The following is a 14,340-nucleotide window of genomic DNA, read 5'->3' on the forward strand; positions in this document are numbered from 1 at the left end:
TCTTTGTCATGGATTTCAAAAGCTGGATTCTCAGATCGCACATGCAATATGAAATGCATTAAGACATAAAGTATCAAATGCTCTTGAAAAGTTATATTACACTTTTTTGTTCTTCAGAGACGCTGATACAGACAGACTCACACAATGTATGACATATGCCAAGGAAACTTCAAGGCTGTCTATAATTCAAGCCATCTTTCCACAGCCCACTGCAGGTTGCATGACAGACTACAGGAAACAACAGCAAGCAGGTCCTTTTCTGACTTACAGCATCAGTAAGTTTCATTCAAGACAATGGTGAAGTTATGGAAATTTCCTGAGAAATGCTTCCTAAAGTTTTATGCCCGCTTACCTGACAAATATTACTAAAGTGCTAGGTCACTTTTATACACCTTAAAAAACACATTTTGAAAGACTATATTGGTCTCACAATTTCATAATCCATTATATTGTTACATTTTTTTAATTGTCTGCATTCCAAGAGACCAGGTTCACTCTAGTTCCCAGTCTGACCGTGCGTGACTTGCATGATTCTTGGTTAGGGCTTTGGGAAAGGAAAGGAGAGAATGCGACTAAACTGCTTTTGTAAATCAATGTTGTATACAATTTATAAGATTTTCAAAATTTGTCTTAGGGCTACTTATTAATTACTTGCTGAAGCTTTAAAGGCTGTTGTATTCTTGGCATAGTTCCACAATTGGAACCATTTTCTTATATATATATCTCAGACATTTCAGTGCTTCATGAACAGTCTATAACCCAAAATAGCAAGCGAGTGTAACAGCTACACTGAATATAGACACTAAATGTATAAACAGAAATTGTTGCTTTCTGATATATCACTGGTTTAGTTTGGTTAAAAAGATGCAATGCAAAGACACAGGAATAGTATATGCAATTATATTGCATACAGGAACCTCACCCTGACCCCAAAACAGGCTTGTAAACAGCCAAAGTAAAATGCGTAAAGACACCACAGCTAACAGTCCCTTGGCTGATTTTTATATCCTTTCTTGCTTCATCGCCCATGAAATGTCTGAGACAAGGGGAGACTGGCAGCATTCCTTAAAACCAATGGCATGAAAAAACCCGAAATATCCCAACTGATCGTTGCCTTTTGAGACAGCTCGTCCCCTTAACAGAAATGCGGTTCATAAAAGAGCTCGCCTCAAGAGGACTGGGACATGGCTACTGCCAGCTGGTGACCTCGCAAGGCCAAACAACTGTTACCTGTCGACTGACATTACAGGGTGAAGTGATGAGAGTAAGCTGCTTGTTGCCAAAAAGTACTTTAGAAGAAGGAGTAAAGGAAACGAGAGGGAGAAGAGAACTGTGGCTGCACACACCACTAGTTTCCATGTGAAGTCTAAATGACTAATTGCCAGCTGCAGCAATGTGCATCTGAAGTATTTTTTCACTACAGCCTGGAACACAAGGTTGTTCTGCAAAAATTAGTTTGAAGACAAAAACCCCAAAAGATTAAATTCAAAATACAATCCCATCAATAAAATCCCATATCTATTCTTTCAGTGTTCTTTGATTATTTTTCTCACAAGATATAAAAATGGAATTAACCCTTTTTTGTGTGAGTTTTTTCCTTGGGGGGAGGAAGAGGAGAAGGAATCAGAAAATGTGATAAGCAGTTAATACTCAAAACACTGCTATGACAGGTACGTGACTGTTTGCTTTCCAGTCTTGTCCCCCTTGCATGATCTCAGAGTCCTGCAGAAGTGTGGGCAATAAATGTCATGTTGCTGCTCTGTGACCTCTCGCAGGTCACAGACGCTATGGTGAGAAATTTCCATGGGGAATACACACAATCTTCCTCCAATCAAAGAACAGCATTTCAAAGACATTTGAGGTTAAGGAAAGGGAAACAGAGGGCCCCAAATGTGAAAAGGGGAATTTCACAGCTCTGTGTCCTCACAGGAAAACAACATCTGGGTACCAAGTTCCAAAAAGGAGAATTGCTTTTGACATTCCTCTATTATGATATGTAATGAAAATTAACCTTAGTTTACATCTCTCCCACTTCACTTACCACTCCAAGATGAACAGAGGTTCCTGGCTCAGGGATGGTAAGTTTATGAAATGTTTCTAGGAGCTCACTCCTTTGACCATCCTGAAATAAGAAGGAGAAAAAAAAAAAGGAATACTAAGTAGGCATTGCTACAACAAGCTAAACTTCAAGTCGGAAGGGCAATGTTTGTGGAATTGAGGGCTTAGAGAACTTGCAAGTGTAAAGAAAAATGTGAAAACAAATTTATACGTTAGATTATGAACAGAAATAAATGTTGTTTCCTCTGACAGCTGTGTTTTATAACACGATTTTTTTAGAATACTTTTTTTTTGTCTGTATTTCTGCATATTTCTGCAACCTACTGAGTCACTAACCCATGCACTACGTAGTTACTCAGCTCAGAGCAAGCCAGTTTTCACTGCAAGTTCTTTATAACAACTCACTAGCTTAGGGTAAAGCCAAATGTATTTAATCCATCGAGATGAAGATGTGATCCTAAGTGCTTCTACCTCAAATACGAATGATTCTGACAAATGCAAAATACAATTATTACCACAAAATGGCAATAAATCAAAGCAGCAATCTAACTGGTAAGATTATACTTGTAATATTTTAAATACATGAATCTAGGCTAGGTGTTGCAATCATATACATGATTTCACTGTATCATGAATTACCATTTACAAAGCTAGAAGCAAATTTTAATGGCTTAGTTCACGTTTTTTCACTGCCTCAAGACTGAATTTTACATTGTTTTGCTTTAAAAGCAGAAAAGCATCTGAAGGGCTTAGGCCGGATGATGCTACATGAGTAAGCATTTTGCATCAGTAAGCTTAGTTCTACACTTACTTTACATGAAAAGTGAACTTGGATAAGACGTCCATCAAAGATTCACGGAACACTGCATATGGGAATTGCATGGATGTGCTGAATACAGTTCAGGTAATCAGCAAGTCTGCACAGTATGGGCGACTGCAGGGAAACCATTAACTTGTGTTGGAACTACAGTCACATTCCTGGACTTTATCTTTTCCCAAAAATAATTTAAAAGCATATTATTTTCCAAAGGCACTTGCCAAGCTTTCCGCTTGGCTGAATGTGATCTTCTATATTACTGCATCATACAGATTAATAATTCACATGGTCATCTCTGATGTAAGCACTTAAAACAGCTTGTTTTCATCCTCTCTCCCTCATCTGATCCTGGGGCAGGGAAAAGAAGGGTTAGTACTTTAGAATAATACCTGTCCTTTTGCTGAATAATCTGCCAAGACATTGAGCAGCTTATAAAAGACTTCAAACCATGGGAGGTAACTGAAAAAAAAAAGAAAGAAAAAGCATACATTTAACTTGCTAAATCTCAGTTAATAAATCCAAGATTGCTGGCCTTTACTATGCAGATGCATCCTAACAACAGCCTCCACTGGACATGACACTTTATAAATATCTGTCAGGAAAGCCACATCAGACCTTCCATTTGAAGGAGAACACTGCCGGAAGGTTGAAGCACCCCTCTCCTTTGAGGGCTGAGCCTCAGTATTTCCTCCTCCCCAGCGTTTCCAGCCACCTCTGGGCACCAAACACCAAATGGGGCACCAGCGGTAAAGAGACTCGGGGACCGGGCAGGCCAGCGCTGGGAGTCCACCTTCCTTCTCACCCTCTACGTAACAATCATACAAGCCAATGGAAGGTCTTAACCTCGAAGATAAATGCACACTAATGTATCTCTGTTCATGTATGGTGGAACATTTTTAATCGTAATTATTTCCCAAAGTATACGTGGAGTAACTAGTCTTCTGTAGAGCTGCTGGGGGTCCCAGTGAACTGAAGACAGACAGTTGTTTAGGTTTTGAAGCCTGATACAACTGGATTTTTTAAATTGCATAACCAGTATCTCAGTTTCTAACCGTTGTCAAATCTTATTCGACATCCTGTATCATCATCGTATTTAGCCCAGCCCTTAGTTAGGTCAAATAGAAACATCACCTTTAGTAGATTTGTACTCAACTTACAAAAGTAATGAAGAAACAAACTTAACAGACAAACATGCAGACAAGTCACATCTTCTTCATTTACACTACATTCCGATTCCATAAAATAAGACAGACAGCTGAGATGTTACTTTTCACCACCGAATGCTTTGGTATGATTTTGTACCCTATTTTCATGACACAGTTCTTCATTTCAATTCCTTTTTAAATACCAGCAAGGAATTTCCCCTCAGCTGCAGCAAATAGGAGTGCAAGTGTGCGTGACGCACAAACTGGTGGTTCTTTTAATCACAGATGCTTTCTGAAGCAAATGGATTCTATTTCGATATAGTCAGACAGGTTTTAAAGTTTTTATAAAATATGACTACATCCTGACAACTATAAAGAATTGAGTGCCCCATGGTTCCCAGCCGTACAGCTTTCAGTAATAAATGAAGTGAGAAGCTATACATGAGACAGATAAAGTGAACGGCATTCCATCATTAACATTTGTTTGAAGCCTGCAAATGCTACTGTAAAATGTAAGTAGCTTATCAAAATACACTGATAAGCAACTTAACTTTTCATGTTATATGACAGTATTATCATTTAAATTAATATGCTCTAAGCATCTTTACAAACTATGTATTAGAATAGAGCAGAAAGACAGACAATTACCACTTTAAACAGCATTTAGTTTGGCATTATATTGTAAACAATCAAGAAGGATTAGTGAGAAGATAAGTTTCTTTCTTTCCGTTTAGTTAAATAAACTTCAGCAGAGTTAAAAGCCATTACAAGAGTAACAAGAAATCCTCTCAAAACCTATCTGCTAAGTAGAGATTAAGAACCCGGTAAACAAATCCTTACAAGGCATCTATCAAAAGAGTTGGCAAAGACAGAAAACCAAGAAGGCAGAAAGCTCCCTCACAGTTTGAAACCAAAACTTGCTTCCGGAAGGCGTATTTCAAGTTCTACATAATTGCTCAGGGACCTTGCTGGAAAACCACACTTACAGAATTAAAATGCGAATCTTTTAAAATATTATTGTGTTTATAATATACGTGTCAGTACAAAAGCAATAAACAAAAGCAAGTTACCTCAGCTTCTAGTTTGCCAGAGCTGCACTTCATGTCGGGCCCCGGCGCCCGCGGGCGAGAGCAGCCCAGGTTCTCAGCACCGTCTGCAACACGGGGTGCGCGTACCCAACGGGGACAATGCTGAGCTCGGAAACCAAGGTCAGGCTGTGTTCCTTCTTCAAAGATTTACTTACCTGTCCTGCCGGGGCCGGCTTGTTCACAGCTAAACCCCACCTCACTACGGAGTCAAGGGAGATTTCTCTACTACCGCGATACAACAAACATAACAAATCTGTAGGTTCTATCCATGAGAATACTCCATCCAAATCCAATTCTAATTCTTCCGCTCAGCACCTAGAAAATAGCTTCTATGATTCTAATAAAAATAACCCAGATAACGTCTCGTATTCACACAACGTTGAAACATCAGCAAACCCTCTGTACAACAAAAGGGAAGGCATAGCCCTATTTCTGTTACACTTGCTCACTCCTTGTTGGCTTTCCCTTTTCTCTTTACTGTTATCTTATAATTAACTTCATTATTGTCCTGTGTATAACGCTAACTCCTCCTTATTTTAATCCATGTTTTCCAATTAATGGTTTAGCATCTAGGCATAACCACTTCTTATTTTAAGAATAACTTCCCATTTTGAGGAGAGAAGCTTCACAGTTTTGAAGATGAGGAAATTAGCTGGTATTTGAAGCAGACCTCACCACACCACAATACACGGGGATTTGTGCAGCTCTTGCTCAAGAGAGGTGCAAGCCAAGATAAAACAAACCAACCCACAACAAAGTTGCATACATTACGTAGACAATCTCACTTCAATTTTCACCTCCCTCCTTTGTCACTGCAGAATTCAGGATCTCTCTCATCCTGAAAGCTTTGGATACGTTAGAACACTAATTTATCCTGCCATCTTCAATACTTTTACTTCATCACTTATTCCGTGTGTTTACTACTCAAGAGTGACACATATCTGCTTTTATTAGACCAAATTGTGACCAGCTAGAGTCGGGGAAAAAAAAAAAAGAAAAAAGAAAATCAAGATCTCTGCCAAAAAGAAAAAAGAAAATATGTAGATTTTTTTCTTATAAAAAGCAAATCGTCAAGGCAGCCTTTAAATACCCCTTGAGCTTGAATTTATAACCAAAACTGTTCTGTACCATATGCAACTGAAGTAGCACAACTGGTAGCACTACTGAAGATTTATGGCTTATGACTTGCTCATATTTAATTTGTAACCAAACACTTCCCCTTCCTCTTAGCTACCTTAGAACTTTTGATTAACTCTTGTTTTCACAGGTCATAGGTTAAACAAAGGAAGGGAAGCGCTCTGGAGTGAAATTGCCCAGAGCACCATAGCATGCGAGCGCATGCACGCGCGTGCGCGCACACACACATCCCTTCAAGCAACATCAAAAAAAGCGATAGGCTAGAGATTCTTCAAGGGAGTTGAAGTTCAAAGACTCCAATAAGCATAAATCAGATTGTGGTTGAAGAGTAAACAAAAATTAAAGGGCAATCTGAAATTTCAATTTTTTTTTTTAATTTTACACCCATTTTCAGTTTCCTCACACATATATATATACACACACACACACATATAGTGACATATTTGCCAGAAATCATGAGAATCAAATCAAAGCCTAATCAAATTAGGCTTCTTCAAGCCGAGAGATCGGTTTAGCACTCTGCTTTTCTCTCCCTCTGAACCTCCGGTGTGCGATGCAGCCTCAGTGCTGGAGACAGGCCAGTCTGACGGGAAACAAATATGAGCACAGGAAAACTGCTTATTATGCTACATAAGGTCTGCACAAACTCTGCTGCACAAGTTGCACAGTACCTTATTCAGTAACTCATATGTCATCACCTTTTTAGTGCACTCCTTGAAAGTACAAAACATCATTAGTTACATGTGTCACAGCAATTAGGGTCAGTCAAACCGCTAAGACAACAGTGCTGCATTGCAGCTTGTAAATACAAATGTTTCCAAAACGTAGTGTTTGAAGAGCAGTGGTGCAAAAACAACGGACAAGCCAGGCTGAGACAACAGGGAAGATGCAGAAAGAAGCAAATTAGCATGGTAACACCCCCCGCAATCCCTGTGGGCACGGTGTTTGCAGTTATGAAGAGGTTCACCTTTAACGGAGTGGACTTGCAACAAGAAGTAGAGCCTTTTGTACTCGGACTCCACAGCAAGCGAAAGGGGAGGAAGGCAGAAGGACGAGATGACCGGTGCACCAGCAGCTGCACAAGGTACAACTCGCCAGCCAGTGCTGCGCCCGCAAGTCCCATCTATACTTCAATGTACACTGAACAGAAAATATCAGCACCCAGTATTAGTTGCTACACAGATGAAAATGCTGTACTGCAGTCAATTTAGCTTTGAATTTTTTAACATATTAATCCACTCATGCACTTTAATATATGAAAGGAAAAAACTACTCGATCACAGCAGCACATGTGGGGTCACATGTTCCGACTCCAGAAAGGACTGCAACCAAAACTGGAGAATATGAAGCCAGCCCTTTTGAAATAAAGCAACTGCATTTATATGCCCGTACATATACACACATACACCATGCGTGCACGCACACACACGCGCATATTGTCATTCCACAGCAAGAAGGATGTGTAAGAGATGACCCAACAGAACTTCCTTTAGTGAACTTCCTAAATTGCCAACAGTGATGAAATTAGGCTTAAACGGTGGATTTCCAGGATCCTCCTACTCTCATTAAACACTTAATACAAAAGCTTTTAAAAACAAACAATTGTTAGCATTGTTACAATCAACTTTTTTTTTTTTTTTTTAAATACTCAAGAACCACCACCCCCCCCCCCCCCAGCTGACTCACACTAGGGAACATTAATTGAAACTAAAACTTCAAATTTAGCCAGGTCAAATAGGACCTATGGATATAAAGCAGAAAGGCCACAATAGCACACCAAAAAATGATGCCTCATTTTAATTTATTACTAGTCCAAGCCCTCTTCTAGCCTGTTTGACATGGGCAATTTTCACAGAATCACAGAATGACGGGGGTTGGAAGGGACCTCGGGGATCACCCAGTCCGACCCCCCGCCGGAGCAGGGTCACCCAGAGCAGATCGCACAGGAATGTGTCCGGGCGAGTTTTGAGTGTCTCCAGAGAAGAAGACTCCACAACCTCTCTGGGCAGCTTGTTCCAGTGCTCTGCCACCCTCAAAGGAAAGTTCTTCCTCATGTTGGAAATAAAATTTCAGTACCTACAGCCAGAAATGCAAGAGCCTACGGCAAAAACCATACAGGCAGGCACTGCAGATTTCACTGCACTGCTCTTCTATCCAGTCTACCATGCAATTAACCAGCCTGGGATTTTAAATGAAGGTAAAATTCCCCCTTTAAAAATACCTTAGCTTACTGGAAGATTTAAGGATCGTGCTTCATAACTTTAGTACAGTGCTTTGGCTACTGTTCTGCGTGAAATGAAGGGCTCATCAATAATAAGTTATGGGTCTTCAAGCTGCACAAACACAAGAGCTACTGTTTTATCTACATCAGAATATAACGATTAGCTTCCAGCAATCACAGAAGCCAGGAAAGTATATACAGAACCACGGCGACAGCTCTATTATAGTGATTGCCTATATGTAAAGACACGCAACAAATTTAGTCAAATGGAATTGTCCAACAGTAAATAAGAAAATGCAACACCTCTAAGAACAGCAAAGGGGAAATCTCTGAACAATGTATCTACGCTGGCATCCAGCTGATTTCTTTATCAAGTAAAAGATGCCTTCCTTAGGAAAAAACAGCTGTTTCTTATCAAGTTCTGAAGCATTACTAATGAATAGAGGTTTTGATAATAAATATACTTTCTTTGAAATGTGAAAATTTCACCATTATCATTTCTTTTGATATTTTTTGAGCGCTCATTAGAATGAAGGAGACTCATAAGTGATAGCATATACCACTCTAAATCACTGTAGCTATCTCAGGAATACCCTGAGCATCCAAGGTCAAGTGTAAAGAGAGGCTGGGCAAACAGGCAAATGTGGTACGGAACTAGGAATTTTACTTACTGTTAGAAAGGTAAATCTCCACGGAACTCAACTTAAAAAGGGAGAGATTTTCCAGCGTTACTCATAACAGACAATCGTCAAGGAGGAAGCAATAGCAAGATAACCGAAGTGTGCAAGAGCACTGGGAAAGCTGAACTCATGAAAATAAACTCCCATGAGGCACTAAAGAGTTTGAAAGTGGATTGAGAACTTCAGCAGCAAAAATGCTACATGTTCCAGTGTAGCAGCAGCAAACCCCAGTGCCAAGGGGAACCTTTTAAGACAATTTATGAGTATCAGCCAATTACCACAGCAACTGTTTATAAAACTAATTTTTAACATTGACAGCTCCAGCATTCAATATTACCGGTGTGCTGACACCATTAAAAAGCAAAGCAAACACTTCTGGAAAGGCACCTGTAGTACCTTTGGTTTCCTCTGAACCCTACAAAAGATAAGTACCACCTAGTTCACACAATTTCTACAGAGTACTAGAACAACTTCCAGTCCGTATATAGGCAGAACTGCATTGTTTTACACGTACCTTTGCCATTTGAAATTAGTGAGACGGAGCAACTAGCCTAACATCAACATATTTAATGCAGCGTCTCCTAATAGACTGAGTTGTAAGCACACGTAACTTTTATTCCTTCCATTCACACAGATCAGAAGTGGAATTTTTAACATGTATTTATTTATAACACATACCATATATTTTGATAACAGCATAACCAACTGCCATCTCCCTTGCAAAACAGAACAGTCATTTCCATTTTACAGATGGGCATACTTCTCTGTAGTGACAGGCTTAAAAAAAATCCGTCTGTATTAGCCAGGATTGGAGTTGAGGAGTTTCTGAATCTTGACCTTTTGCTCAATACAATCATCTACAGTGGCCTAGAATACTTAATCCTGTCAATAATGAGCTTGGTTTTTATATAAACCATAGTATGCATCATCACTATCTTCACTGGAAATACTCCTGATTGACAAAAGTGCAAGGAACAGGAAATTCAGGCCAAGTATTTCTTCTGCCAGCATGACTTGTGCATGTATCAATAAAACACACTGGTGTTTCAGTTCATGGACTCTGAGTAATTAATTCAAAACATAGATGGCCCAGTTCTTAGTGGTGGCAGTGAAATCACCACAAAGCCCAGCAGGTTCTTATGTGTCAAAGCGTTGGTCTAATAAGCGAAACACCTTTTCTTGCATGGTCACACTCGTATGATGCGAGTGACTTGCATCTCTGTGGATAATCCCATCACCATGACGTTTGAAAGAAAACAAGTATGGAAAATATATCAAAAATTACTACAGTCTCTCAGAGACTAGGTATCTTAAGACTTCTTGCATTTAAAGATAAACCTCTGCAATTTAGACTTAAAAACAATACTGCTTCTTTCCCATCCTCCTGCACCTGGTAACTAATGATACACCTCCCAGACAACATTATTCCTAATGTTAGCAATCATATGCTATTTTAAGTTAATAATGGTGATGGCAGGTTCTGATGATGAACTAAGTTATGTTTGCCAGTCACCATCCTCTTCAGCGGTTTTACGCAGATACCGTTTTAAAAACTAAAAGCACAGCCATCAAAACACTTTTTCCCTCCTTTCATTAAAAATGTGACTTTCCATTTTTAATTATTTTTAAATTCCACCTTAATTTTTAACAGCTAAGACTAAGTCAAATGACTTAACTTCATATTTTTAAGAATAATACTTTTTCCTCCCCTCAGGAGAGAGCTGAGTCTTCATATGCCTATTATTTTCCTTGCAGTAATACACTATTAAGTTGGGTTTTTTTTCACCTTCCTTTCCTCCCCCCACCCAATGTCTCCAGCATTTTTACAAAATGCATTTGAAAGAACCAAGACATCTCTGGGCTCATTTGGGAATTTCTGTAGGCTAAATTCCCAGTTCAGCCATTTATGTGTTCCAGTGTCTTCCCCTACACCTTATGCAACTCAGTACATCATTATTCTCTCTTCTAGACTCAGTCTATTGACACATTCTCACACTTGTAAGCTTAAACACATACACACATACCCACAAATCTCCATAGCAACATCTGTGCATGTTGATGAGATGCAGGCTTACCTTCCACAGGATCAGCCAACAGCCTTTTTTGAATATCAGCTTTTTTTTTTATTTCAAAGTTTTGTCTCTGCGTTAGACCTCAATCCATTGTAAGTGGCTCTGTCATTGTAGAGAGGCATCTGAATCCCTTCCTTTTCTTGCTCTCACAGGATTTCTTTCCTTTTTGGATTTTCTCCAATTTTGTTCTAAACTTCCCTTTGATTACTACCATGAGCGATCTTTCCATGATTCCGTGAGATTCAGTTAAAAGTTCTGTAGCTTAAGCACATGACTCACCTACATATTTCAGAAGTATTTAACCCCAGAGAACTGGCTCACACAGAACTTGCGCATCTCGTCTTACGGAGCATCTTAATGCTATGTAATTGTCAATAGAAAGTGCTTACTTTGGTGACTTGCCACGGTGTATTAATAGAAGTCAATTAAAACATTCCCTTTCCTGTTTTTCTACCCAGTGTGACCAAGTATAAGCAGTTACAGCAAGTCTCACTCACACAAAGACTCCCAAGTTCACTAAATACCACTACTGAACCCAACCGCTCCCCAAACAGCTACAGTGGCTCTTGAAACACAGCAGCAGCGTCTCTCACAAAAGACAGCTCAAAGGAGCTGAATACACCCCTTTAGCAACGTGAAGCCAGAAAACTGTAACAAAGAGATTTATGATGTAACAATTTTACATTTTAGTCAAGCTAAAAAGTGCAGGGGCAGCTTCAGATAACCATTCCAAGGGTCCTTTGTTAGTGTGCTAACATCTAATTGGGACATCGCAAACGGAACTGAAGGCCGAGTTTGACAAAGCTGTCACCCCTTCCCGGATTCTTTGTGGTCACTCTAAAACCTTGGAGGGGGGGTGGAAAAAGTCCAGTGCAGCTGCACTGTGGAATTTATGTAAATAAAACGAATTCAGAAGAACTTCAGCATTACAGTATGCAACATCATGAAGCATCTATCAACGAAGCACACAGTAATCCCCACTGCTTCTCGCAGGAGCCCTCTGTGAAGGAAGAAAACAACATAATTTTACGGTCTGAAAAAGAAACAGCTTTCCCATGAAAAGCATGCCTTGGACTTCCACTGAAAAACATTTTATACAAAAAGAATCTGTATTTTAAGAACCTGGAGCATTACACTTCAGACTGGAAAATAGGAATACCACACCTTTTGGCTTACAGGTCCATGCATAACATCCTATATTCTGTACAAAGGAACTGTACATTCACAGACACATAAATATATAGGCAGAAGTTAGAATGCACAAAATTTTAAGTATCTTCAAGAGTCAAGCTTTTTTCTTGTGCAATACCTGTCACTGCAAAATTTAAAGAAAGTTTACTGAATTTTATGATAGAATATTTTGTGGTTTCAGAAGTATCTTTAAGGTCTGTTCTGTTGTTGGGGACTTTCTATTTCCCTCTGGTAGGACACTCCTTTTTAAAAATCAAAGATTTTTAACTTTTAACATGCAAGGTATTCATACCTTTGGGAGAATGTGCCAAGTGGTATTTCTCCAGTGAGTCCACACGGGGAAAAGAGAAAGGAATTCAACTAAGAGACAGAACCTAGGGTCTGCTGAAACAAAACGCAAAACTGTAAGTAGATTTTGAAGAGTGCATACATCTCTAAAGCCTGGGGCACAGGCTGATGACAGAAGAAAAGAATGGTGCAATTTGATCAGATTTAAAACAGTGCAAGCCCTACTACACAAGGCTTCTATGGAGTAGAAAGCTGCAGTTCTTACTGTACCCAGCTAACATAAGTATGTCTGACCAGGTATACCTGCCTTCTCAAATTTAGCATGCTAAGATGATTAACTCTGAAAGATCAAGTGCATTATATTAAAAAAAAAATTACATGTTTTTTAGTAGATTTAAAATTAAATGGGAAGCTCCATAAACTCCCAAACACAACCGTAAGTTCTCTTGTCCCTTTTCAGATGAGAAAGTTGTAAATCTTGGGAGTTTTTTAGTTTAAGACCATGAAAAAAAAATCCTCAAGCATGTTCAAGAGCAAAGGACTGAAGTAGCAACATGAAATAAAGGTACATAAAGAAAACAGTTTGTTTGCATTTACAAGGCAAACACTGGCAATCATGTCTTTATACTCTTATTAAAACCACAGGCAAAGGATATCCCATAAAGCACACTTGGTGAGAAGATGGGTATACTGAAGTGCTTGAGAGTTTATAATAAGCTTTACGAAGTGCAACAAGACAGCCTTGGAGTTAAAAAAACAACAATTATGTTCCACTTAATGCCAACAGGAATACATTGAACAATATTTTTACTTGGCCAAGGTTAAGTAAAATCCTCTAATTAACAAATAAGAAGAGGGCAGAGAACAGCCTTAAACTGAGAAAAGTTACAGCTGATGTTGGCACTAAATTTCCCAGACATTAAAACAATTGGTTATGAAGTAGTTAGAGCAGTTTGGCACATGAGGCTTGATATTAAAAAAGTAAGACGTGTTAGACAGCATGAGAGCCTGAAGATCACCACTGAAGTGACAATACAGAGAAAGGATTCCAAGGCTTAGCTTGTCAAGGAATCTCTCTTCTCAAACCATGTTTAAAAAAACACACATGAAAGTGCTGGAAGAGAGAATTCTAGATGTGGCAGACAATCAGAGATCCCACTAGGTTTGAGACATCTGGCATCAGTTGAAATCCATCACATTTCATTTGGGGATCAAAGACTACTGTTAAGTCTATCACAGGTTGAAATAGTAGATCCTGAACAGCCTTTTCATCCCAGTGCAAATTAACCCTTTTTCCTTGACCAGAAAAACAGCTCCTTTTCATTACAGACTCCAATCAATATGTGCTTGTTGAGCTACATCCTCTAGCACTAAGTTTCAGCTGAAATTTCAGTAGAATTACAAACTTTTTATAATAAAATCAAATTGCTCCCTATCAGCAAAATGCACTATGTGCTGCAGCACGCTGCTGCAGTGAGCTCCGAAAGCCATGGGACTTTGACATATGTTGTATCACAATCTGTAACATCAATAAATTCCTGAAGAGAAGAACAATTTTACACAGCTCCGTGTTGAAGAGCCACACTGAAAGGCTTTTGTTCAGCTACTAAAGAAATTTGCCACCTATTTAAAAGTTGAAGCTG

The 14,340-nt window shown here is 39.1% G+C and overlaps 1 protein-coding gene across 5 annotated transcripts in view; it reads right to left on the bottom strand.

Moving 5' to 3' along the window:
- The window catches only part of DENND1A (DENN domain containing 1A), a 214,828-nt gene that overhangs the window by 120,535 nt on the left and 79,953 nt on the right, over positions 1-14,340 (bottom strand). For all 5 annotated transcript variants that reach the window (XM_059828997.1, XM_059828994.1, XM_059828996.1 and 2 more), the window contains exons 6-7: positions 3,265-3,334; positions 2,042-2,122 (exon numbers count right to left, since the gene is read on the bottom strand). In XM_059828997.1, the coding sequence (XP_059684980.1) occupies positions 2,042-2,122; positions 3,265-3,334 (151 nt within the window). The remainder of the gene's footprint in view (positions 1-2,041; positions 2,123-3,264; positions 3,335-14,340) is intronic.

The sequence above is a fragment of the Gavia stellata genome, chromosome 24 (assembly GCF_030936135.1).
Source record: "Gavia stellata isolate bGavSte3 chromosome 24, bGavSte3.hap2, whole genome shotgun sequence".
Lineage (NCBI taxonomy): Eukaryota > Metazoa > Chordata > Aves > Gaviiformes > Gaviidae > Gavia > Gavia stellata.